Source organism: Trichosurus vulpecula, chromosome 2 (assembly GCF_011100635.1).
Source record: "Trichosurus vulpecula isolate mTriVul1 chromosome 2, mTriVul1.pri, whole genome shotgun sequence".
Lineage (NCBI taxonomy): Eukaryota > Metazoa > Chordata > Mammalia > Diprotodontia > Phalangeridae > Trichosurus > Trichosurus vulpecula.
In genome coordinates this window covers 210,299,558-210,323,918 of record NC_050574.1, presented here as the reverse complement: position 1 = coordinate 210,323,918, position 24,361 = coordinate 210,299,558, and the positions used below count along the sequence as shown (strand labels likewise).

General features: G+C 39.4%; 1 protein-coding gene across 1 annotated transcript in view; it reads right to left on the bottom strand.

Moving 5' to 3' along the window:
• The window catches only part of TANC1 (tetratricopeptide repeat, ankyrin repeat and coiled-coil containing 1), a 271,214-nt gene that overhangs the window by 10,334 nt on the left and 236,519 nt on the right, over positions 1 to 24,361 (bottom strand). The window contains exons 19-21 of the mRNA XM_036743222.1: positions 2,823 to 2,956; positions 952 to 1,075; positions 588 to 763 (exon numbers count right to left, since the gene is read on the bottom strand). Coding sequence (XP_036599117.1) covers positions 588 to 763; positions 952 to 1,075; positions 2,823 to 2,956 — 434 coding nt within the window. The remainder of the gene's footprint in view (positions 1 to 587; positions 764 to 951; positions 1,076 to 2,822; positions 2,957 to 24,361) is intronic.

Genomic DNA, 24,361 nt, shown 5'->3' with positions numbered 1-24,361 from the left:
CAACCAATTGTTAGGAAGTTTTTCCTTCAATTGGGACTAAATCTTTCTCTGTACCTTCCATCCTTTCATCACTCCTAGTTGGACTCTAGCAAAATAAGCCAAATACTTGAAGCACTTCTTTTGCAAGTATTCCAAAAACACAAGAAGATGTGATAACTTTTAAACAGTCCCCAAAACTTTTTTCTATTTCTGAAGCCTGCTACATCAATGGTAAACAATACACAATTATCTGATTGTCAGTCTCTAGATGGTGATTTTACTATGGTCTGGATATAGATCTAAGGAATTATAGACATAACTTTTAGTCACGTTTCAATTCCCATCTGTTAACACTTGTGTTCTTGTCTAGGTATTATTTTGTTTTGAGACGGTGGATGAAAAGATAGGTCCCCTCCCCCCAAAAGTCTAATAAAAATGCCACCTACATGTTTCAGATGACATCCCCCTCAACCACACCCTGGCAATCTTTCACTTCTTGATATTTACTTCAGTTTTTCTTAACTTTAGCCCTTATGAAGCACGAAAGAATTCTTATCTCTTAACTAGAAAGTGGGGGTGGGGTTTTTCAACATTACACTTTTACTTACAATATCCGCATCACCATAAAATGCTGCCAGATCTAGGGGTGTGCGCCCATTCTTGTCTGTTTGATCTATTGTAGCTCCCTTCTCAACCAGGTACTGAACCACTCCCCTATGGCCTTTCAGACATGCCCAGCTTAATGCCGAGAGTCCCTCTTTATCTAGAGAAGAAATAGCTGCACCTGAAAAAAAAGTCCATCCACAGGAGAGTTGGTCTCAATTTCAAAAGGAAACGTTAAAAAGCAAACACATTCATGCCATCCTGCCAAGAAGGCCTGTTCATGAATGCAGTTAATTTTAATTAGGCCATAATGAAAGATCCTAATAAATTATCTCTCTGTCCATCTACAAACATGTGGATATATGTTACCTTGGGAGAGCAAAAATTCCACAGTGCTCAAATGCCCCTCACAAGAAGCCACCATGAGCGGGGTCCGACCCTGCTTGTCACTTGAGTTCACATCACAGCCATGTTCTAACAGCAATCTGACAATCTAAAAAGGAACACTTGGAATAAATCTATTTCCATGATACTTTAAACCACATGCACTCTTTACCCTCCCCCTGCCCCAACCCCATAGGAGGTGTTCCCTTTAGGAAGGAAACACAACAAAATGCTATTTTTAAAGACTGCTAGTTTGGTGACAGGTAAGACTTTCACAATTAGCCTATGTTAACCCTTTGAACACAAGTTTTTCAGGTGGTCACCCCACTTTTAAATGTTAATCATGTTAAACGAAATGGTCTTTTTTAACATACAGTATTAATTTACATAATGTACATGTAAAGGGGAACAGAGTAAATATGTTCAAGAAAAACTCTGACCTCAATGTACTAATGACATCATACCAACAGTTATCGACATGGAAGAAAAGGGTACTTGAGAATGGAGAATAAAGAGCTACCAGGATCCACAGTAGGAACAGAAAGGTAAATTTGGATAAAAGTTAAGAAAACAACATTTTAACAATCAAACACACTAAATTTCCATTGAATCAATTAGAATGAGCCACATTTGGACACTACAACTTCTTTTAAAGCCCCCGAATGTTCAATATTGTCCCTGGAGATAACCCATCCTCTTAACAAAGCCCTCTGCCATTCAAAGATATTGCATAAGCAGGCTTTTCTGCTACAATGTCGTGATGCTTAGCCTACTTCCTTGGAAAGGTGCCAGAAATTAATCTTGGGAGTCAAGGTTCTTGAAAGCCACTGTTCATTCAGTGTACTTCGAATTGTGCTTCTCATCACAGAGGTGCCTGTTGCTGGGTTTAAAGAAGGAGCTAGAGAGCAAACAAGCCAGATTACTTTTATGCCACTCACTCTGGCTGTAATACTAATCCACTCAGTTTACTCGGCCAAACACCAGAGAGGAGAAGCAGCCAGTCCTTAAGCAGGGAATGAATGGCATTTTATGTTACATCAATGCACTAAAGACCAAACCTTTAGAAACTCAAAAGAAATTTGGGGAAGAGTCCTTGTGTCCAGTCCTCATGGAGAGTCATTCACAGCTTCTGGCTGTGGAACTATTTTTTGCAAATCACTGCAAAAGCAATTCCATGATGGGAAATTTTATCCAGGAAATTCCTTGTGTAATGAAAGAATACAGACCAGCTGCTTGCATTCCATGCTGTTTCCGGTTTGGGGACATCCTGCTGCCATGAATTAAAGGGGACCCCACCCTAAAATCCACTGCCAAAGAATTTCACCTGTATTGTGCTATGGGGCTGGTAGGACATTTTTTTTAAATTTTCTAACAACAGCCCACTTCCAACTGTGCTCAGTTGCCAAAAACAACAGCAACAAAAAAAGGTAAATGATGGTAAGTTATTGCCATAACCGTTCCTACCTTTCCTGTCCTTACAGTCCTTATAGTCCTCTCCCAAGAATACCCTCCCAACTTCCAACATGTGGGAAGCCTTCATTCAGAAAATAAGTAAAAAGCTTTGTCTACCACCCAGCCATCAAAGTCTATCTTCCCCAGCTCATACTGCAGACAGTGGAGGCATCTTGTTTCAGATGTTTGAGTTTATAGATATGGGAGTTGCTCCTTGGTGGAGAAAATATCAGAAAGTTCACAGAAGGAAAGGCTCAAGAAGAAAACACAGACATCGGCCTAGTGAGAGGTTTGCCCTCAAAAGCAGGGTCAAGGGCAAGCTGTCACTCATGCACCCTCTCCCAAATGCAGTTCCCACTCTCTGTCTTGTCTTTACTGGAGCAGAGTACCATCATATACAGTACCTGCCAGTGGCCCTGCCGCACCGCACAGAACAAGGGTGGGATCCCTCTTTTGTTGGTTCTGGACACAGTTGCTCCATGTTCAAGCAGCAATTCACACACTTCCAGCTTCCCTCTTCCTGCAGCTGCCGTTAAAGCTGGGGGAAGAACCAAGAGGTCATTGTTATCAAGACAACAGTATAGGAAGTCCACTCTAGTGATGGTGTTTTGTTTTTTAAATCATGACTTCTGATCAAAAAGCAAAAGAAACTGATATCTATATGGAACAGAGATGGCCTTCCAACTAGAGCTAGGATCCAAAGGCCACCTCAGACAAGAGTAAAAAGCAAACGGCTAGAGGAATGGGATGGCTCAGAGGAGATTCCCCCCCCTACTCTGACTCTGCAACACATGGTGGTCAGTGGCTTTTTTCTATGTAGAAAATACAACATTCTGGGGGGCGAGGGGGAGGGGTGAGGTGGGGCAAGACCCTACTCCAATAATGACTCCTCAAAATAAGCACCATGCAGATACCTCTAAATTTAATTCAATTCAACAAACATTAATTAAGCACTAACTATGTGCCAGTCACTGTAGACGAAACTGAGAGAGTCCTTACCCTATTTTACACACACACACACACACACAACTATACACACATATGGTAAAAGGTTTGTATGTGTACAGTGTGTGTGTACACAAAACTAATTATTTCTATATCTTAGATCCCTTTCCAGAGAAGTATGATACAAAACCATATCGACACAGGACACAGAACACTTACAGCAGCACTTCTTGTGGTAACAAAGGATCAAAACCAAAGCAGATGACTATTGATTACACAGGGGTGGGGAACCTGTGGCCTCGAGGCTACATGTGGCCCTCCAGGGTCCTCAAATGTGGCCCTTTGAATCCAAACTTCACAGAACAAATCCTGTTAATAAAAGGACTGTAAAACTTGGATGCTGTCAAAAGGCCATACCCAAGGATGTAGAAGGCCACATGTGGCCTCAAGGCTGCAGGTTCTCCACCTCTGAATTAAAGAATGGCTAAGCAAGCTGTGGTATGTAAGGGAATATTACCGCACTAAAAGAAATTATGAATATGATCGATACAAAGAACCATCAAAAGATCTGCATGAACTAATGCAGAGTGAATGAAAGCAGAGTCAAGAAGACAACATGCGCAATGACTACAACAACGTAAATGGAAAGAATCACCCCAAAAAACCAAAGCGAATGTTGCAAAATTACCAAGAACAAGCCTGACTGCAGAGAAGAGCTATGAGAAGACACCTCTAACCCCTCCCTTGTGCAGAGGTGGAAGGTTGACCAGTGAGGTCCATGGTACATTGTCTTCCTACTTATGCAATGTACTGATTAATTTTGCTGATTTTTTTCTCTCATTTCTTCTTCTTTTGCCTTCGAGAGTATTATTTGTTATATGGAGAGAGGAGAAGAAAGGTGAAGGATACTTGGGAAAATTTTGGTGATGTAAAAAAAAAAAAAACAAACCACAAATAATGATTTTTTTTCCCAAAGGCAGCAGGACTTGAACTGAGCTTTGAAGGGGACTGGGCATTCCAAGGGGCAGTGGGTGAAGTGGAAGACTGCCCTGGGCATGAGAGAGAGGCAATGCAAAAGCTTGAAAAACAGAACGGGGATTCTACAGGTCACAATGAGAGAAGCTGTCACTCTTCACTGGGCAAATTGCTACCAGTGTGTGAATTAAAAAAGCAAACAAAATCCAACCACCTCCCTGATTTGGAGGTTTTTTTTCTTTAAAAAAAATTTCAATTAATTTGTTTCTTACCATTCAGTCCCAGTGCAATAACCTTACTTAGTTTAGATCCTCATCTCTTATTATATACATTGTGGTAACACCATCCTAATGGGTTTTCTTGCCTTCCATCTTCACTGTCTTCTAGCCATCTACAGACACCGTCCACGTGAGCTTCCCAAAGCATTGCTCTAACTGGGTCATTCTTCTAACGGAGACCCTTCAGTGGCTCCCCACTGCCTACTGAGTAAAATCCAAACTCTTGATTCTAACATTCCAGGCCATCTGCAATCTGGCTTCAAAACTAACGTTCTGGTCTCCTGTTAATCCCTCTTTGTGTACTCTGTTCCAGCCAAACTGAATTACTCCTATCTCCCACACTTGTCCTCCATGCCTTTCCCAGACTATCTTCTATTCCTGGAATACCCTCACCCCCCCATCTCTGCCTGCTTCAGTCACTACTTTCCTTGAAGGTGCAACTCAAGTGCTGTCCTCTCCCCACCCTACCCTGGCAGCTTTCCCAAATCCAGACCTCAGCCTCAAACCTACCATCCCCACATGTGACAATGTTCTCTCTTACCAGCTAAGGCTGTAGGGACATATAAATAGAGCTGGAAGGGGCTTTAAGGTCTAACCCCGTCCTTTTACAGATCAGGATACCAAGTCCCACAGAGGTTAAATGACTATCCAGAGATCAGAAAAGAAGTGACAGAGTTGAGATTTTGAACAACCCTGGTTCTCCATTGCAAACCCAATCTTTATTTTTCTCTCATAGCACTCTGTCTGAAAATCATAGTTACATTTGTACATTTCTCAAAACCTCCACCATCCATTAGGTTGTATGCAGCAGCTCCGCACTCTCAACCGTGCGTACAGTAGGCACTCAGTGTTGGCTGTTATATCTGATTAAACACCGACAGCAAAGGAACAATTAACTATGAAACAGACAAGCCCTGTTAGTCCTTGGCACTTTAAACAGGTGGGTCTAAAAATAGCTTCAAGGAAGACACTAAGAACAGCTTCACTGGTGTCACCTTTCGGGCTGACTGTTATCTACTAGGAGTCCTTTCTGGCCCAAGAACAGCTGTGAATGATGCTGACAACAATAGCAAGCCACTATTCTCAGCTTGATTAGGATCAAACTAAGGAGACCTTAAAAATCGTTAAACACACTCCAGATGACTGAATACTGCGTTCACATAATTTAAAAAATTTAAAAACCTGATGCAATTGGCTCTGACATCACCAGGAGAACTCTTACATAAACTGAAGTCCTAGAAACTGAAAGACCCAAATGAATTCTAGTTCCTCACATTAGTCCAGGCCTTCATCACCTTCCTCAAATCTCTCTTTATTCCAATACACCTTCCATACAGCCACAAAAGTGGTTTTCTTTAGTGCAAATCTGGCTGTGTCATCCCCCTAAACCCACAACCCCCTTCCCTCCATACTGTGTGCCGATTAAAATGTTACTGGGCATAACCTATATGAAATTGCTTGCCTTCTCAATGGGGGGGGGGAGGCGAGGGAGGAGGGAGAAGCAAGAGAATTTAGAATTCAAAGTTTTAAAAATGAATGATAAAAATTGTTCTTACATGTAACCGGGGAAAAATAAAATACTAAATAAAAGCTTAAAAATTAAAAAAAAATTTAATGTAATTGGAAAAATATATACAAAATAAATGAAATTGCAAGAGAATACAGCAAATGTCAATATGCCAGTTTTAAGTCAATATGCAGCCTGAAGGTATCCTTAGTTAGTTTAGTGGCCCCAGTTTTTACTGGAGTTTGATAACACTGTGCCAGACAAACAGCACCCCATCCCCCATTTCTGTGCCATCCCCTTATGAAGCCTGCTGCTCTCCCTGCAACTGTTACTGCCCCACCTACTTCCCAACTTTCAATTTCTGCATCCTGTATGTACTTCTATAGGAAATACTTGTCTTTTCCATTAAAGCAGAAATTCCTTGCCTATAGAGATGGTGTCATTCCTTATATTTATATCTGCAGCATCTACCACAATCCTTGGCAATTAGTGGGACCTTAAGAAATGCTGGGTAATTGACTTATAGTTCTGAACCTGGAAGGAATGGAGGAAAGATGACCCTCTTGATCATTTGTACTCAGAATTACTATAGAAAGTCCTTTAAGTGAATATCTTGGCCAAGGTTTTCATTCCATTGATGAGACAACTGAGTCCCAGGAAGGTAGTGGCTTGCCTACAGGGGTTACAAAGCTAGTCGGTTGCCAAATGAGATTTGAATCCAGATCATCCGACTCCAGATCCAAGGCTCTACCCACTATAACATGATGTCTATCATAAGCCTGACTAGGAAAATCAGAAGGAGGCCAACAGGCCTGCCCCTCTGTGGCACAATGTTAATTCTCTCACATGTGACTGACAGCTTTTGCTTAGTGGCAAATAGGCACATTTTCCCAGAGAACTGCATTTAAATGGGCTTCTGTCCTGACAGATGACTTAAAGCTGTTTGGTCTATTTTTTGCAGCAGACAGCATGGGAAAAAAAATAAAGGAGGTCATAGATCAAGAATTCCAGTTCTCAATTTCTCCAATCCTTATGTTGGGCAAAGAGAGAGATAAGGATACTGCCAGGTCCTAAGTATTTCTAATATTCTGTGAGAGTCTTTCTATACTTCTCTCTGTGACACAGAAACTTCCTAATTCAAGTTCTTTCCCACACTGCCTTTAAAATCAGAGCATCGCAGATCAAAGAATCACTTAGAAATAGAGTCCAATCCCTCTCATTTTACATGGGAAGAAACTGAGAAATACAGTGACTTGCTCAGAGTCAAACATCTAGTAAGCATCTAAGGTGGGATTTGAATCTAAGTCTTCTTGACTCCAAGTCCAGGTCTCTCCATTACTCACGCTGCCTCTAAGGAGAAAACAGCTGCTCTTAAGAGTTCTGCCCAGCAGGGGAGCATCACATTCAAGGAGTTTTAGAAGATCTCATAGAAGAGAAAAACACAAGTCCATGGAATAAATCTCTCCAGAAACATGAGCCAGCAGTAGCATTCTACCAATGCTCAGTGTCTTTCACATAGCTAACTTACAACAGCAGCAATTGTTGGAATGCCCAGTGCATCAGTCACATAGTCAGTCCTTTATTACTTCTTTTAAAATGATTACAAGTTGTCTTTACTGCTCTCTACTTCAATAGTAGAAAATCACCTCCAAGGCTAACAGGGGTGTAACCAGACGCAACTTATCAGGGAAGATCATCTGTAATACGCTTGTGAGACCTCTGGGGAGAAGGCCAGTGAGCAGAGCTAATGAGATCCCAAGTGAATAACGCACCAAAATGGAAGGTGTCTTGTTGGCTGAGGGCAGAATACTTTAGGTGCTATGGTACTCAAAATGGGCTGTATTTTTATAGCTACTCAAAGCCAGAATCAGAATAAGGGGGTCCAGGCACGCACTACCTCAGTCCTTGTCCAACACGCATCAGGAGAATGATTCCTTGGTACACAGGAAGAGTCAGGTGCCATGTCCCTACAATTCCATTTCAGAGCTGGAGCTTCCCGCCCCATTCCTCCATAGGAAGCTAAGGTCCAAGCTATAAATACTTCAGAAAACCACACTACCACTACTACAAGATCATTTTCTTTTTTTTTTTTGGCACTGAATAGATAAATTTATTTTTTTTTATTTTTAGTTTACTACACACGGTTCTACATAATTTTGAGTTCCAGATTTTCTCCCCTCCCTCCCCCCTCCCTCCCCAAGATGGCATGGAATCTCATGTAACAACCATGTATAACTTCGCATTGAATTAATTTATACACTAGTCAAGTTGTGGAGAAGAATTGTGACCAATGGAATGGATCATGAGAAAGAAGAGACAGAACCAAAAAAAAAACAAACAAACAAAAAAAACAACCCAAAAACAAAAACAAAAGAGAAGAAAAAAGGCGAGCATGTAGTGCGCCTCAAACAAGATCATTTTCTAAGGTCAATAATGGGCCGGGTAATTCGCAGCTTCTTAGACTCCAAAGAAACTGGAAATGCTCCCTCTACCCCTACATCCCAGGAGAGCCAATTGTGGTTCGTCAGGAAGGGGTCAGAAAAGGGGCTGGATCTCCCACGTACAATCAGTGTACAATATATGACATAGAGAACTGCCTCCCCTTATGCTTCCATACCCCAGAGAAATTTCAGGTGGCATAATGGGTCATTAATTCACGAAACATTTACTGAATGTCCACTGTATATCAGAAATTACGTGATGAACTTAAGACACCAGGATGAATAAGGTCTAGTGCCTGCCCTCAAGAAGCTTAGATTAGCTGGGCAGTAAATCCAGGGACATAAATAACTGTAAGACAAGTTAGACTGATTAGGACACAGTATAAACTGCAAAGCAGTTCACAATTGTTGGCTGCCTATTCCTTGATGAGCATATCTGCTCGTGAACAGGAAGAGAGAACATTTCTGACAAGGGTGAGAGAGGGGAAGAAATCAGGGGAGGTGTCATGGAAGAGATGACACCTGGGTATGTATGAAGGGGTGCACTCTCCTGAAAGAACAAAAGTGTAAAGGCAGCAGAGAAGCTGAAGGAATCCCCAAAGTACTTCAAGAAGAGAGGTGAAAGAAAGCTGGAAGTGGGGGAGCCAGAAAAAAAAACCTGCAAACAAATGCAAAAGTCACACAAACTTCTCTTGGCACACAGCAATTTCAGAGCCATTATTTATTTCATGTAACCTTAATACAGGGGTGGGGAACCTGCAGCCTTGAGGCCACATGGGGCCCTCTAGGTCCTCAAGTGTGGCTGGATTCAGTCAACAAGCTGCACTTGAGGACCCCACCCTAATACCTATCATCATAAAAGAGGTAAATATTATCAACACCACCATTTCAAAGATAAAGAAACTTAAGCTTAGAAAGATAGAGGAAATCTTCCAAGATCCCACAGTTAGTAAACAGAATAAGGACACCACTCTGGCCGTTCCATTGACAAGTTTGGGGCTCTTTTCTTTTCCCTCCCCCTTGCCGACATGGGGCCTCAGTCACACCAAGCAGTGGCCTATCCAAACCACAAGCCTTAGAATGGAGCTGCAGGAATAGAGAACAGTTCCAGTTCTCATCACCATTTTTCCAACTTACTAGCTCCTTCTCACTTCCTTCCATGAAGTCAATGTTGCTACCTTTCCCCTTTTCTCACCAAAAAGGTAAGAATAAGATACACACCATACATGTGCACATGCTCATGCGTAATTAACCCATCAGTCAACAAGCATTTATTAAATGCCCACTAGGTGCCAGGCACAATTCTGAATGGCGGGGATGCCAATATAATGAACGAAACAACACGCGTACACTGCACAAACACGCATACTACACACATATGCAATCACCACAACTACAGCACAGGCATTCAAGAAACACTTGGGCAGAAAAAAAAAGTTCATCATTTCTTGTCCATTTGGCACTTTTAATGGGGCTTTAAATCAACATTTTTCTGTCACTGCTTGTGTGGAAACTGAATTCATCATGAAACGGTACCATCAGTGATGACAGCACTTTGCTAAAAATAGATGTGTGCATGGCTTCAGTGAAGAGGCAGCCAGTCAGCCACAGCCAGGACACTGAACCCAAGCCCTTACATGGTGAGCTCTGGGGGAGATGAGAAGTCAAGTCCGGGGGCCAGGTTGGGGATTTCTCTTTTCTTCTCTCTTTCCCTTTAAAGTCAAATGTTTTAGTCATGAAAGCAGGCTAAAAGAGAATGCTAGTAAAGAAATAAAAATCCCCTCTCTCCCCCCTTCCAAAATGGAGGCTTGACAGATATGCCTATCAAGGTAATAGGTGGCCAGCAGATGTGAGCTGCACAGGCTCTAAACAGGAGCGACTAACTATTTAATGGAGGTATCTTAGCTGCAAACAATGCTGACAAACATAACAAGACTTGAGTTTTTCCCTACTTTTCAACCCAGATTTAAATGTATCTCTTCCCATCACTTCTAGTTCTGGCATCCAGGGGTGGAACTCAAGTTCCAGCACCAGTGAGGACATGGGTATACCATATTCGGAAACAATTAAGACTAAAGAATAGCCTAGAGCCCACTCAGCAAGCTAAGTCATGGCGAAACTATGCTCAGGAATTCCAGCTATTCTATTGGAAAGGACCACCTCTGATCTGACTGACTAATATGCTCTGCAAAGGTTCAATGCACTCTGCCATAGACGGGGTGGGTGGAGATTTAAGGGAGTTGCTAAATTGCTAAATCAACCACTGATGCAGAGTGGAAAAAATGAGAGCACCCTATTAAGATGAAGGGATACAAATGGTATTTGGCAGATCCTTGGTCCCTGGCCAGAAAGATTAAAGGGGAAGCACAACTGGGGTGTCAGGGGTGAGGGGAGTCAAAGGTAAGGTTAAGCAAGGACCACTGCAGCATACAAGACATACGGATACCAAGTATCAATAACACCCCAACATGAAATTGTATTTCATTGTCATTAGAGCTACATAAAATAAGAACCTTAAAAGCCCCTGACAATCTGGACAAAGTTCTACCTCTCAAGGTCAACACTTGCTGTGACTGCTGGAGTCAGGGTCAGATTAACATGAGCCCAGGTTCCAGCTTTGCTACTGTGGGACTGTGGGACCACTTAACATTTTGGGGCCTGTTTCCTCATGTTAAAATGAGGGGATTGGACTAACTAGTGAAGCTCTTAACTCCCTGTCACCTCAAAATTTCTGGCCCTGTTACAGTTCTCTTGCTACTAAAATGTAAGCTCCATTAGGGCAAAGATCATGAGTCTTATCTAAAACTTTCTGTCTTAGGTAAAAACGTAGCTTTTTTTCCTTTAAGTTTGTTAAAGTGAGTTACTCTGAAAAAAATGAAATCATTACTAATGACAAACATTAACAAAACATCATTTTGGGCAGAGATTTCAGAAGCATTCACCTACTGGACAGTAAGCTTCACGAGGCATAGAAAATGAACTGATTTACAAAAATTCAAACAACTTATCAGGAACACATCACAGGATCGACTGCAAGGTACACTTACATATTATGTATTATTACAGTAAATAAACAGCTGTCTGCATAAACAAGTACATGTGTAAGGTATATGACAAAGAGATCTCTGTTGGGACCCTTGGTGGTCACTGTTCCTCTGACTTGGAATCAGGAAGAATATGGAGTAGGCAGCATGCTGGGATACACAGTAATCTGTTCTGTTTAGGTTTCAGTGAGCAACTGGCAGTGGCAAGGGTGGGCATAAACAATCACAAACTGTCTATGCCAAGACACCTCAAAGCAGAAGAACAGATGCTAATGCCCATTCTCCTGCATCAGTACACATCTTGGTAAAGAAGCAAGGCAGCAGGAGGCTGCCTTACCCCCAGCCTAAGGCCCATGATTCTCAGAACACAGCTGATGTTTTTATTTCTGGAAGAAGAAGAATAAAAGTAACTCAGAAACACTAGGAAAATGAAGATTTTTCCAGCTGTTTAAAGACTGGCTAATCGTTTCATCTAATACCAAATCTACTTAACACAAAGTTGAAAGAACTAGCCAATCTTTCAACAAAAAAAAATGTGTTTTGAACTTTATGTCCTGTGACTGCTTTGTGAGACAAACATCACATGTTCATAAAATCCCAGGGGAAGAACACTCACATTAGGCAGGGCACTTGGAGCTCTGAAGACAATACGGCGTTCCATTCAGCATCTCCCTCCCCTGGAAGGGGTACTAATAGGCTGCCTAATTATGAGATCCATTTACCTCACCAAGTCCTTTAACAGGTGGGAGACTGGCACATCTCTGAACATTTTCTGAATTTTAAAAATTCTCTGTAACAATATTACTGGAGCCTTTCTTAATGTTTTCTGCTTGAAAACGTCCCTCAGTAAAGCAAGGAACATTTAAATATATGATTCAAACAGCCTTGCAAACATTACAATACCCATAGTTAACTGACACTGCCTATGAAAAGTCAGTATTATTATGGTAGGTACCATAAAACAATAGCCTTTAAGCCATGTTTTGGAAGAGGAGGAGCGAGAAAAATCACATAAAACATTCTCCAGATGCCACTTTTGTTTCCTATACTATATTCAGTGTCTGGAAAACATATCCACTTAGATATGATAAAAAACAATAAATTAAATTTGGGGTCTCTATTCATTTATGGAACACTCTAAACAATAAGACTGCTACAGAGTTACAAACTGACAGGCCAAAAAATATCACTTCTTTGTGTCATTTGCAAAACACAGCTTACTGACTTCTTTTCCTACCAAGTAGCCTGGGTGAGCACCAAATTTTGAAATGTCACATACCGAAGACAATTATTTATGTCTTCCTCTTCTACATTTACAAGCTCTTTTCCCCCACGGATTAACCACTAATCAACTAATACTAGAGAAATACTCCTAGCCAATTTGTTAAATTAAAGGAATGTTTAGCTTATGCTTCAATGCATTTTATTATCATTAAATTTTCTTGGAAGAATGTAACAGCTACTGAGAATTTTAAACCTCAAACAGATGGTTAGATGTCAAGACAAAAAGAACAATGATCTAACAAAACAGAAAAATACTAAGAGATTTCCAATCAGAAGAACTACTTTAAAGTGGGCCGCTAGGTGGCGCAGTAGGTAGAGCAATCGGCTTGGAATCAGGAAGATTAATCATGAGTTCAAATCCAGCCTCAGACACTTACCAGCTGTGTTACCTTGGTCAAATCATTTAACCCTGTCTGCTTCAGCTACTCATTTGTAAAATGAGCCGGAGAAAGAAATGACAAGCCATGCCAATATCTTTGCCAAGAAAACCCCCAAAAAGGGGGTCCCAAGGGTTCAGTAAGACATGACTGAAAAACAATAACATTTTAAAGTGATGAAAAACAAAGGCAGTTCAAAGAAACAAAACATGGGTGTAATGCAACCTAACAAACATGCAGCAAACACCGCCAAGATAGAAGAAAAGGATTCTACAATCTATTGCTCCTTCTTCCCTTAAAAGGACTGTACTCAGAACAAAGAGAGGGGAATATATTCAATGCATGACACGGAGTTTATGTAGCACTTTTAAAGTTTGCAAAACACCTTATATTGGTAGTGTCATTAGAGCCTCACCATTCTCCAATTACACTGAATTGGCCCGCATGCCCTAAGCTATCTCAGGGTGTCTTCCCAGGCTCATAAATTCATAATCAAAACTATCAACAGGTATGTACGCCAAATACACTATGAAATACAAATGCTGGAAAAAAAGAATAAAATTTACATGATAAAAGATGTTGTGGCACTTATGACACTGAAATTGCTCAGCCATAAAAGCTGAATATCATAATAAGGTAGGTGAGGTCAAGGCTAGACTCACTGATCTGAAAATTGGTCTGAACCCTTAAGGACAAGTAGTCCTCCTAGAGCCCCAAGGGTATTCTCAGTTCATCTATGGAAGTGCAATCTCCCAAGAAGTAAAACGTGAGACACAAGCTAGAAAAATGGCCGCAGCATAAGCCAAAACAATATGACAAATCCAATCCAGAATACTCCAGACTACTTCTCATTCCTAGGCAAATTACCCAGTCTGGATTTCTGAGCCCTTTGCAGCTTTTTCCTATGGTCTGGCCCTCTTTTCCCCCATTAATTCTCCCTGTGGCAGCCCCAGTTTTTAACAGCTTTCTCCAGCTCCCAATGCCTAAGAAAAGGGTTTTTAATCTCGTGTTCTGACTTTATTCTCTCTATTCTTACTTACTTTCCTGGCCTTTTATTCCAAAGGACAATGAGATTTTTTCTGCCATCGTTCTTACAGCAGTTTCTTAGAAAGTAAACATTGACACTGGAAAGAATGAATTTGGAGTATTTTTAACTCCTACACACGGAAACACCAGGGAATTGGTGAGAATCTGAAAAGCTTCAAGAAACAACATATTCTGAGATACACTAAAAATAGGAACATGGTTTTTAAATTTACATCCTATAAGGGAAAAGCTTCCAACTATTGTTCAATTCAGCAACAACATTAGTTGCTCCCATTTACAAAAGCAGTCTATAGTTCAGAAAACACTTCTCACATCAACCCTGGAAGAAAGGTCGTAATAGAGCATTGTTATCCCCATAATAGAGATGATGAAACTGAGGTCTAAGGGTTTGAGTGATTTGTCCCAAGTCATGCTACTGGTTAAGCAGTGGAGGTGGACATCTTTGTGAACACACAGAAGGATCTTGCTCAAGGTCTTAAAAGAGAGTATATCCCAAAGAGATCATTAAAAAGGGAAAAGGGCCTACATGTACAAAAATATTTATAGCAGCCCTTTTTGTGGTGGCAAAGAACTGGAAATCATGGGGATGTCCATCAACTGGGGAATGGCTGAACAAGTTGTGGTATGTGAATGTAATGGAATACTTTTATTCTATAAGAAATGAGAAGGTGGATTTCAGAAAAACCTGGAAAGACTTATACAAACTGATGCAAAGTAAAGTGAGCAGAACCAGGAGAACACTGTATACAGTAACAGCAACACTGTGTGATGATCAACTATGACAAACTTGGTGCTTCCTAGCAATATAATGATCCAAGAAAATTCCAAAAGACTCGTGATAGAAAATGCTATCCATGTCCAGAGAAAGAACTGTGGAATCTGAATGCAGATCGAAGCATACTGTTTTCACTTTGTTTTTTGTTTTTTCTTTCTTGTAGTTTTTCCCTTTTTTTCTGATTCTTCTTTCATAACATGTCTAATGTGGACATACGTTTAACAAGATTGCACCTGTATAACCTATATCAGATTGCTTGCTGTCTTGGGGAGGGAGGAGGTAAGGGAGGAAAGGAGAAAAATTTGGAACTCAAAATCTTACAGAAATGAATGATAAAAACTATATCTACAAGCAATTGGAAAAAAATAAAATGCTATTAAGTACAAAAGTTTTTTTTAATTTTAAAAGAGGGTATATTGGCAATGAGTACACATACCAGTTGGCTAACTGTTTTGAACTGTACATATCTGTGACCTATCAAGGGAAAGATTTGTTAAATAAGAATATAAAAAGTATATATAAGGTATGGCAATCTGGTGTGAAGCTTGTGTTAACACAAATTCACAAATGACAAAATTATTTGGATGAACTCATTTAGGAGAGATAAATGAAGCAAGAAATAGCCCCATTGTAGTACAAAGAAGTCAGAAGAACTGGTTTTAAATTCTAGATCAGTTGCTTATAACTTCTGTGACCTTGGGAAAATCACTGAACATCTTTGGGTTTTAGGCTCCTCATCTCAAAATTAAGAGGGTTAAACTGGATAATCTCTAGGTTGCCTTCTGGTTCCAAAAAAAAGGGAAGCCACATTTAGGACTAGGAAGGACCATACAGATTATCTAGGCCAACACATTGTTGAACAGAGCCAAGATTTGAATCTAAGCCTTATGACTCCAAATTCAGTTTTTTTTTACATTTTACTATATGCTCTATATTTCTTTATGAATATTTCATCATTTGTGTATCACTAAAAGGATTTTTCTTCATATATTCTTAATGATCAGTGAATGTTTTACTTTATGATGGAAAAATTAACTCTTTATCTGATGATGATCAGTAGCTTTTCAAAAGTGAGAGATCAAGTACGTGAACTCTGTTCTTCTAGTATATAGGCTCAGGGTGGAGGCAAGGCCAATCCAAATAATCACATCACTTCTCTCCTAATACCTTGCTGAGAAAAGGATGCTGAAAGAAGGGGGATTTTGACCATGGGGGTAATTCTTGGAGGCAGGGAACACTTTCATGGAAGGCAAAATGAATGGGCCGCTAGTGTGAGGAGGTATAGAATGCCAGAGCATGAGGACAACCAGACTATTGGGAAACTGAAGAGGTGAGAGAAAGAGGAGCAGTGGGACCATCAGGACAAAATATGCTGAAAGCAAATTTTCAGGAGTGCTGGTAGTGGTCAGCACTGACTGCTAATCTTGTTCAGTCATTTCAGTTGTGTTCAATTCTTTCTGACCTAATTTGGGGTTTTCTTGACAGAGATACTGGAGTGGTTTCCCATTTCCTTTTCCAGTTCATATGACAGATGACGAACTGAGGCAAATGGGGTTAAGTGACTTGCCCAGGGTCACACAGCTAGTAAGTGTCTGGCTCTAGGCCTGGCACTCTATCTACTGTGCCACCTTGCCACCCTGGTAAATGGCTTAGAGTTCTTGAAGCTGCATGGCCACAATGAGAGTATTGTCCCTAGTTCCTGACATGCCTTTTTTTAGTAGTATGACCCTGAGTAAGTCACTTAATCTTGTTTGCCTCAGTTTCCCTATCTGTAAAATGAACTGGAGAAGAAAATGGCAAACCACTCCAGTATCTCTGCCAAGAAATCCCTAAATGGGGTCAGAAGAGTCAGAAATGGCTGAAATCACCTAAACAAAAACAACAAATCCACTTACAAAAATATAAATGGACAGAAGATATGAATAGGGAACTTTCAGAGGAGTAAAAGAAAGCTAGCAACAACCATATGAAAGAGCATTCCAAATCACTACTAATAAAATAAACATACATGAAAAACATCTTGAGATCTCACCTCACATTTATTAAATTGGCAAAGATGACAAAAGCCCAAAATGATAAATGCCAAAGGGGTCATAGGAAGACAGACAAAATACTGCATTGCTGATAGAAATGTAAATTAGCTCAAATGTTTGGGAAAACAATTTGGAATTTTATTTTAAAAGTGACTAAAATACACACACCCAAAGCAAACATCACCATGGTAAAAAACAAAACAAAATTATAAAAACACAATGATACCACTACTAGGTCCATTCTCCAAAGAAGTCAAAAAGAAAAGTCTGATACAAGACAAAAATATTCCTAGGAACCCTTTTTCCAATAGCAATGAAGCGGGAGCAAAGTAAGTATCCAATGACTGAGAACAGCTAAACAAACTGGGGTATGGGCATGTACCACGACACTGCTGAACCACATGAAATGCCCATTCAAAGAATCTTGGAAGATGTGTATTGAATGATGGGGAACAAAGTAAACATAACTAGAATGATAACCACAATAGTGTAAAGGAAAGCATCACTAAAAGATACATTGACCAATGATGATTTCAGAGAAGTTGATGAAGATCTGACGATCTATCAACCAACAAAGATATAGTGACCAATGATGATTTCAGAGAAGTTGATGAAGATCTGACGATCTATCAACCAACAGATGACATGGAATAAGGTGTCCATTTGAAGTCATGAACAATGATCTTGGATCGTTTTGCTTGAATGTACTTATTTGTTACAAAGAAGGAGTCTGCTTGGCATGAGAAATCGTTGGTAAGTGACAACATGGCGGGGGGGAGGGCACGGAGAGGGAATCAATAAAACATCTATATTTAAGAAGATCTAGAGCAATCCAACTTCACCTGAGCGCCATGAATTTGACTTTTTTATATTTTGGTAATTATTTCAGTACACTTGGCTTCCTTAGTAATCCTATGTGTTTCACTGTACTCATTTAAAAGATTATTCTGAGACAGGATACAGAAGTTTCACCAGACTGCCAAAGGTGAAAAAAGAGGTGAAGAACTGCTTGAAAGACCTTGAGGACAAACTTAAAGGTGTATGGGATAGACAAGAGTTATCCAGGATGAGCAGACAGGAATGGTTATGACGTGCACCATTAGAAGGTGTACAGTATTCACGCTGGACATTACTGATCTATAGAAAGGGCTGCCTGTTCTGCATAACCATGAGGTACTTTGTTTTTACACACTCAACCCCCCAGAGTATCTATACATTGTACCAAAAGAAGCAGGCTGTGGGGAGAAACAGGTAACAATTATTTTCCTATATAAAAAAGAAGGTCCAGTTGAGAGAGGCAACAGGCATAGTGGGCAGAGAGCTCATCTGGAAAATCTGAATTCAAATCTCATCTCTGACACATACTGGCTGTGGGACCCTGGACAAGTAACTTAGCCTCTCAGCGCTACAGATCACTCTCTTAAGACTCTACTTTGTGGAACAGGTGCTGATCCACACTGGCAAAAGGAGTTTCTTCACAGGAAGCACCCTACACTAATGAAATCATAGGTCCAAGACAAAAAAAGAGGGAGAATAAACAAAAAAAGCCATAGCAACTAAGAAAAAAAAGTTCTGAATGAAACACCAATTAACAGTCACATAGAGGGAACAAAACAGTTCGGGGAGGGTGTGTGCGTGTGTGTGTGTGTGTGTGCGTGTATGAAAAATTCATTAAAAACTCACCATAGAATTAAATAAACAGCAAAGAATTTCACATCATTTCAGGTTTGGCCAATCCACCTCTGCCCATGGATATGGCAATATTTAAGTCGTTACTTAATGCACTCCGAAGTGGACGGGAGTTTGGGGCCTAGAATCACATCGGTAATTGCAGAAGAATGGTTGGGATAGAGATTCCAAGAACATGTGACAAGGTCTTGCCATGCATCTGGCTGTCGTCTATGAGAAATCACACCACAAAGTCACTGGCCAACAATTTGAAGCTCTGAATTTGAAGAGCCACAATATGCATGTAACCCTTCATTGGACTAAAAGGAGATACAGCAGGTGACGAAGAAAAATAGAAAGCTGATTTCTCAAGTCATCTGCCTTTAATGTGAGCTTACTCATTATCCTCATCTGTAAAATCAGGAAGACAACCTGACTGTTAGGTCTCTTCTTGCTGTAACATCCTCTGATTTCTTAAAGTACATACAGAAGTACAGTAAAGTACACAGAAAAGTGGAAAAGAAGTGGTTTAACCAAACAAAAAAGGGTTTTTTTTAATTCCAGCACTGATATCTACTGTAACCTTGGCTAAATCACTTAACTTTTCTGGGCTTCAATTTCTTTATCTGTAAAATGAGAAGAACGGACTAGATGTCACTTGAGGTACTTTTCAGACTCTGAGTTCCATGATCCCAAATCTCAAGCATGGAATCAACTAAAAAGCATGAGCATATGAGAAACACAAATGGGTACATATCATAGGTTTGCATAAGATTTAATAGATTCTGAGCGACCCAGGCTGGAGGAAAGCTGGGAGCCCCAAACCGGCGGAGATCCCCAGGAATCCCAACACAGGATGGGAGTCTGCAGAAGCAACAAGAGGCAGCAGCACAATGCCACCGGCCTTGAGACATCAACTCCTAAGGCTTGCAGCCCAAAGGTTTGAAAAGCATCTTCTTGAACTTCCGGGAGACATAATGGCCAGAACAAGAAAACTGGGACAGGGAGCCCTGGGCCTCAAAAGCAGAAATTCACTGTAAAGCCAGGAAAAAGCTAACCAACGTGAAAAACACGAAAAAACCGAGGACCATTGATTCTTTTTATGCAGACAGGAATGATCAAAATACCAATTTGGAAGAGGATAGCATTGACACTATACCTGATATCTCAAAAGGGAATGGGAACTGGTCTCAAGCCCAAAAAACATTACTGGAACAGCTAAAGGAGGATTTTAAAAACCAAATTAGAGAAGTAAAAGAAAAAATGGAAAGAACAGAAAAAAAAAAACACCGACAAAATCAAGTCCTTAAAAAGTAAGATCGGCGAAATGGCTATGGAGAGTCAGAATCTAAATGGAGAAAATGACACCCCGAGAGGTAAAAATCAACCAACTGGAAAAGGAGATTCAAAAGAAAATGAAGATAGCAACTCATTAAAAATTAGAATTGAGCAAGTGGAAGCTAATGACTCTATGAGGCATCAAGAAGTAGTAAAACAAAATGTAAAGAATGAAAAAACAGAGGAAAATGTGAAATATCTGATTGGAAAAACAACTGACCTGGAAAATAGATCCAGGAGAGACAATTTAAGAATTATAGGTCTACCAGAAATCCACGATGAAAAAAAAGAGCCTTGACAGTATCTTTGAAGAAATTATCAAAGATAACTGCCGAAAGGTCCTAGAACCAGAGGGTAAAATAGCCATTAAAAGAACCCACCTATCACGCTGTGAAAGAGATCCCAAACTGAAAACACCAAGAAATATTATAGCCAAATTTCAGAATTACAAAATCAAGGAGAAAATACTACAAGCAGCCAAAAAGAAACAATTCAAATATCATGGAACTATAGTCAGGATCACGCAGGATCTTTCAGCCTCTACATTAACGGACAGGAGAAATTGGAATATGATATTCCAAAGGGCAAAGGAGCTGGGACTACAACCAAGGATCAACTACCCAGCAAAACTGAGCATAATTTTTCAGGCAAGGAAATGGACATTCAACGAAATAAGGGAATTCTAGACCTTCCTGATGAAAAGGTCAGAACTCAATGGAAAATTTGATCTTCAAATACAAAACTCAAGAGAGACATAAAAAGGTAAACAGGGGAAAAAACCCTACAAACCTTATTAATCAATAAGGGCAAATTATTTAAATCTTTATATAGGATTATATCATCTTATGTATGTTATACACACACACACATACATATATGTATGTATATGTCAATCTTGAGAATTGTACAGTTATTATGACAATTGAAAGGGATACACATAAACTGTAGATGTCTGCATAAAATAACTGATATAAGGATAAAAAACATAATTAAGAGGGAGGATTCTGGGAGAAGAAGTAAGGAGGCAGCAGAAAAGGGTAAATTACATCAAATGAAGTGGCACAAAAACACATTATAGAGAGTGAAAGAAGGGAGGGAGGAGAGCAGTATTTGACTTTTACTCTCATCGGATCTGGTTCAAGAAGGGAATAACATATCCAGATAAGCATAGAAATCTAACTTGTTCTACAGGCAGTAGGAGGGAAAAGGGGGAAAAAAGGTGGGAGGGAGGTGGTCAGAAGGGAGGGAAGAATTAGCAAGTGGAAAACAGTAAGATAAGGGAGGGGAATTAAGAGGGAGGGTAAACTGAGGAAGGCGGCAGTCAAAAGCAAAACTTTGTTGAGGAGTAGAAGGGGAAAGGGAGAAATAAAAGCATAAACAGGAGGAAATAGGATGGAGAAAAAGACAGAGAGAGTAATCATAACTGTGAATGTGAATGGGATGAACTCTCCCATAAAACAGAAGCAGGTAGCAGAATGGATTAAAAACCAAAATGTCACAATATGCTATTTACAAGAAACACATTTGAAAGAGCGGGATACACACAGGGTAGAGGTAAAAGGCTGGAGTAAAATATATTGCGCCTCAGCTAAAGTAAAAAAAAGCAGGTGTAGCAATCCTAATCTCAGACAAAGCAAAAGTAAAGACAGATTTAATTAAAAAAGATAAGGAAAAACACTACATCCTGCTAAAAGGCACCATAAACAATGAAGCATTATCTTGTTTAACATATATGCACCAAGTGGTATGGCAGGCAAATTCTTAGAGGAGAGGTTAAGGGAGTTACAGGAAGAAACAGAGAGCAAAACTATAATAATGGGAGACCTCAACTGCCCCCTCTCTGAACCTGATAAATCTAACCTCAAAATAAATAAGAAAGAAGTTAAGGAGGTGAATGGAATTTTAGAAAAGGCAGATATGATAGACCTATGAAGAAAACTGAATGGGGATAAAAAGGAATATACTTTCTTCTCAGCGGTACATGGCACTTACTGAAAAATTGACCATGTACTAGGGCATAAAAACCTCACAATCCAGTGCAGAAAGGCAGAAGTAGTCAAAGCATACTTTTCAGATCATGATGCAATAAAAATTATTTGCAATAAAGAACCATGGAAAAATAAGCTAAAAATTAATTGGAAACTAAATAACTAATTATTTAGATCATGCAGAAACAAGAAGAGTGGGCCAAAGAACAAATAATAGAAACAATTAATAACTTCATTCAAGAGAATGACAATAATGAGACAACATACCAAAACTTACGCGATGCAGCAAAATCAGTTCTTAGGGGAAGTTTTATATCTCTAAATGCTTACATGAATAAAATAGAGAAAAAGGAGATCAATGAATTGGGCATGCAACTGAAAAAGCTAGAAGAAGAACAAATTGAAAATCCCCAATTAAATACCAAATTAGAAATACTAAAAATCAAAGGAGAGATTAATAAAATTGAAACCAAGAAAACCACTGAATTAATAAATAAAAAAGAGCTGGTTTTATGAAAACCAATAAAATTGATAAACCTTTGGTCAATTTGATTAAAAAAAAAGAAAGAAGAAAATCAAATCACCAGTATCAAAAATGAAAGGGATGAATTCACCTGTAATGAAGAGGAAATCAAAACAATAATTAGGAATTATTTTGCCCAATTGTATGCCCATAAATTTGACAACCTTAGGGATATGGATGAATATCTACAAAAATATAAATTGTCCAAGTTAACAGAAGAGGAAGTAAAATTTCTAAATAACCCCATCTCAGAAAAAGAAATTGAGTAAGCCATCAATGAACTCCCTAGGAAAAAGTCTCCAGGGCCAGATGGTTTTACATGTGAATTTTATCAAACATTTAAAGAACAATTAATTCCTATACTTTACAGACTATTTGGGAAAATAGGTGAAGAAGGAGTCCCACCAAATTCTTTTTATGACACAAATATAGTACTAACACCCAAACCAGGAAGAGTCAAAACAGAGAAAGAAAATTATAGACCAATTTCCCTAATGAATATTGACGCAAAAATTTTAAATAAAATATTAGCAAAAAGATTGCAGCAACTTATCACGAGAATAATATACTATGACCAGGTAGGATTTATTCCAGGAATGCAAAGCTGGTTCAATATTAGGAAAACTATCAGCATAATTGATCATATCAACAACAAAACTAGCAGAAACCATATGAACATCTCGACAGACACAGAAAAAGCCTCTGACAAAATACAACACCCATTCCTATTAAAAACACTAGAAAGCATAGGAATAAATGAAGCCTTCCTTAAAATTATAAATAGCATCTACCTAAAACCATCAATAAGCATTATTTGTAATGCAGATACGCTAGATGCATTCCCAATAATATCAGGGGTGAAACAAGGATGTCCATTATCACCCCTACTATTCAACTTGGTAATAGAAATGTTAGCTTTAGCAATAAGAGAAGAAAAAGGAATTAGAATAGGCAAAGAAGAAACTAAATTATCACTTTTTGCAGATGATATGATGATTTACTTAGAGAATCCTAGAGAATCAAGTAAAAAACTACTTGAAATAATAAACAACTTTAGCAAAGTTGCAGGATATAAAATAAACCCACATAAATCCTCAGCATTCCTATACGTTACTATCAAAGCCCAACAGCAAGAGATAGAAACAGAAATTCCATTCAAAGTTACTGTAGACACTATAAAATATTTGGGAGTCTATCTGCCAAGACAAACCCAAGGCCTATATGAACATAACTATGAAACACTTTTCACGTGAATAAAGTCAGATCTAAATAAATGGAAAAATATCAGTGGCTCATGGTTAGGTTGAGCTAATATAATAAAAATGACAATTTTACCTAAATTAATCTATCTATTCAGTGCCATACCAATCTAACTACCAAAAACTTATTTTACAGAGCTGGATAAAATAATAACAAAATTCATCTGGAAGAACAAGAGATCAAGAATGTCTAGGGTATTAATGAAAAGGAATGCTAGGGAAGGTGGCCTAGACATACCAGATATTAAACTGTACTATAGAGCAGCAGTCATCAAAACTACCTGGTACTGGCTAAGAAACAGAGCCGTGGATCAATGGAAAAGGATAGGTAGTCAACGACTATAGCAATCTACTCTTTGATAAACCCAAAGAATCCAGCTTCTGGGCTAAGAATTCACTATTTCACAAAAACTGCTGGGAAAATTGGAAATTGGTATGGCAGAAACTGGACATAGACCAAT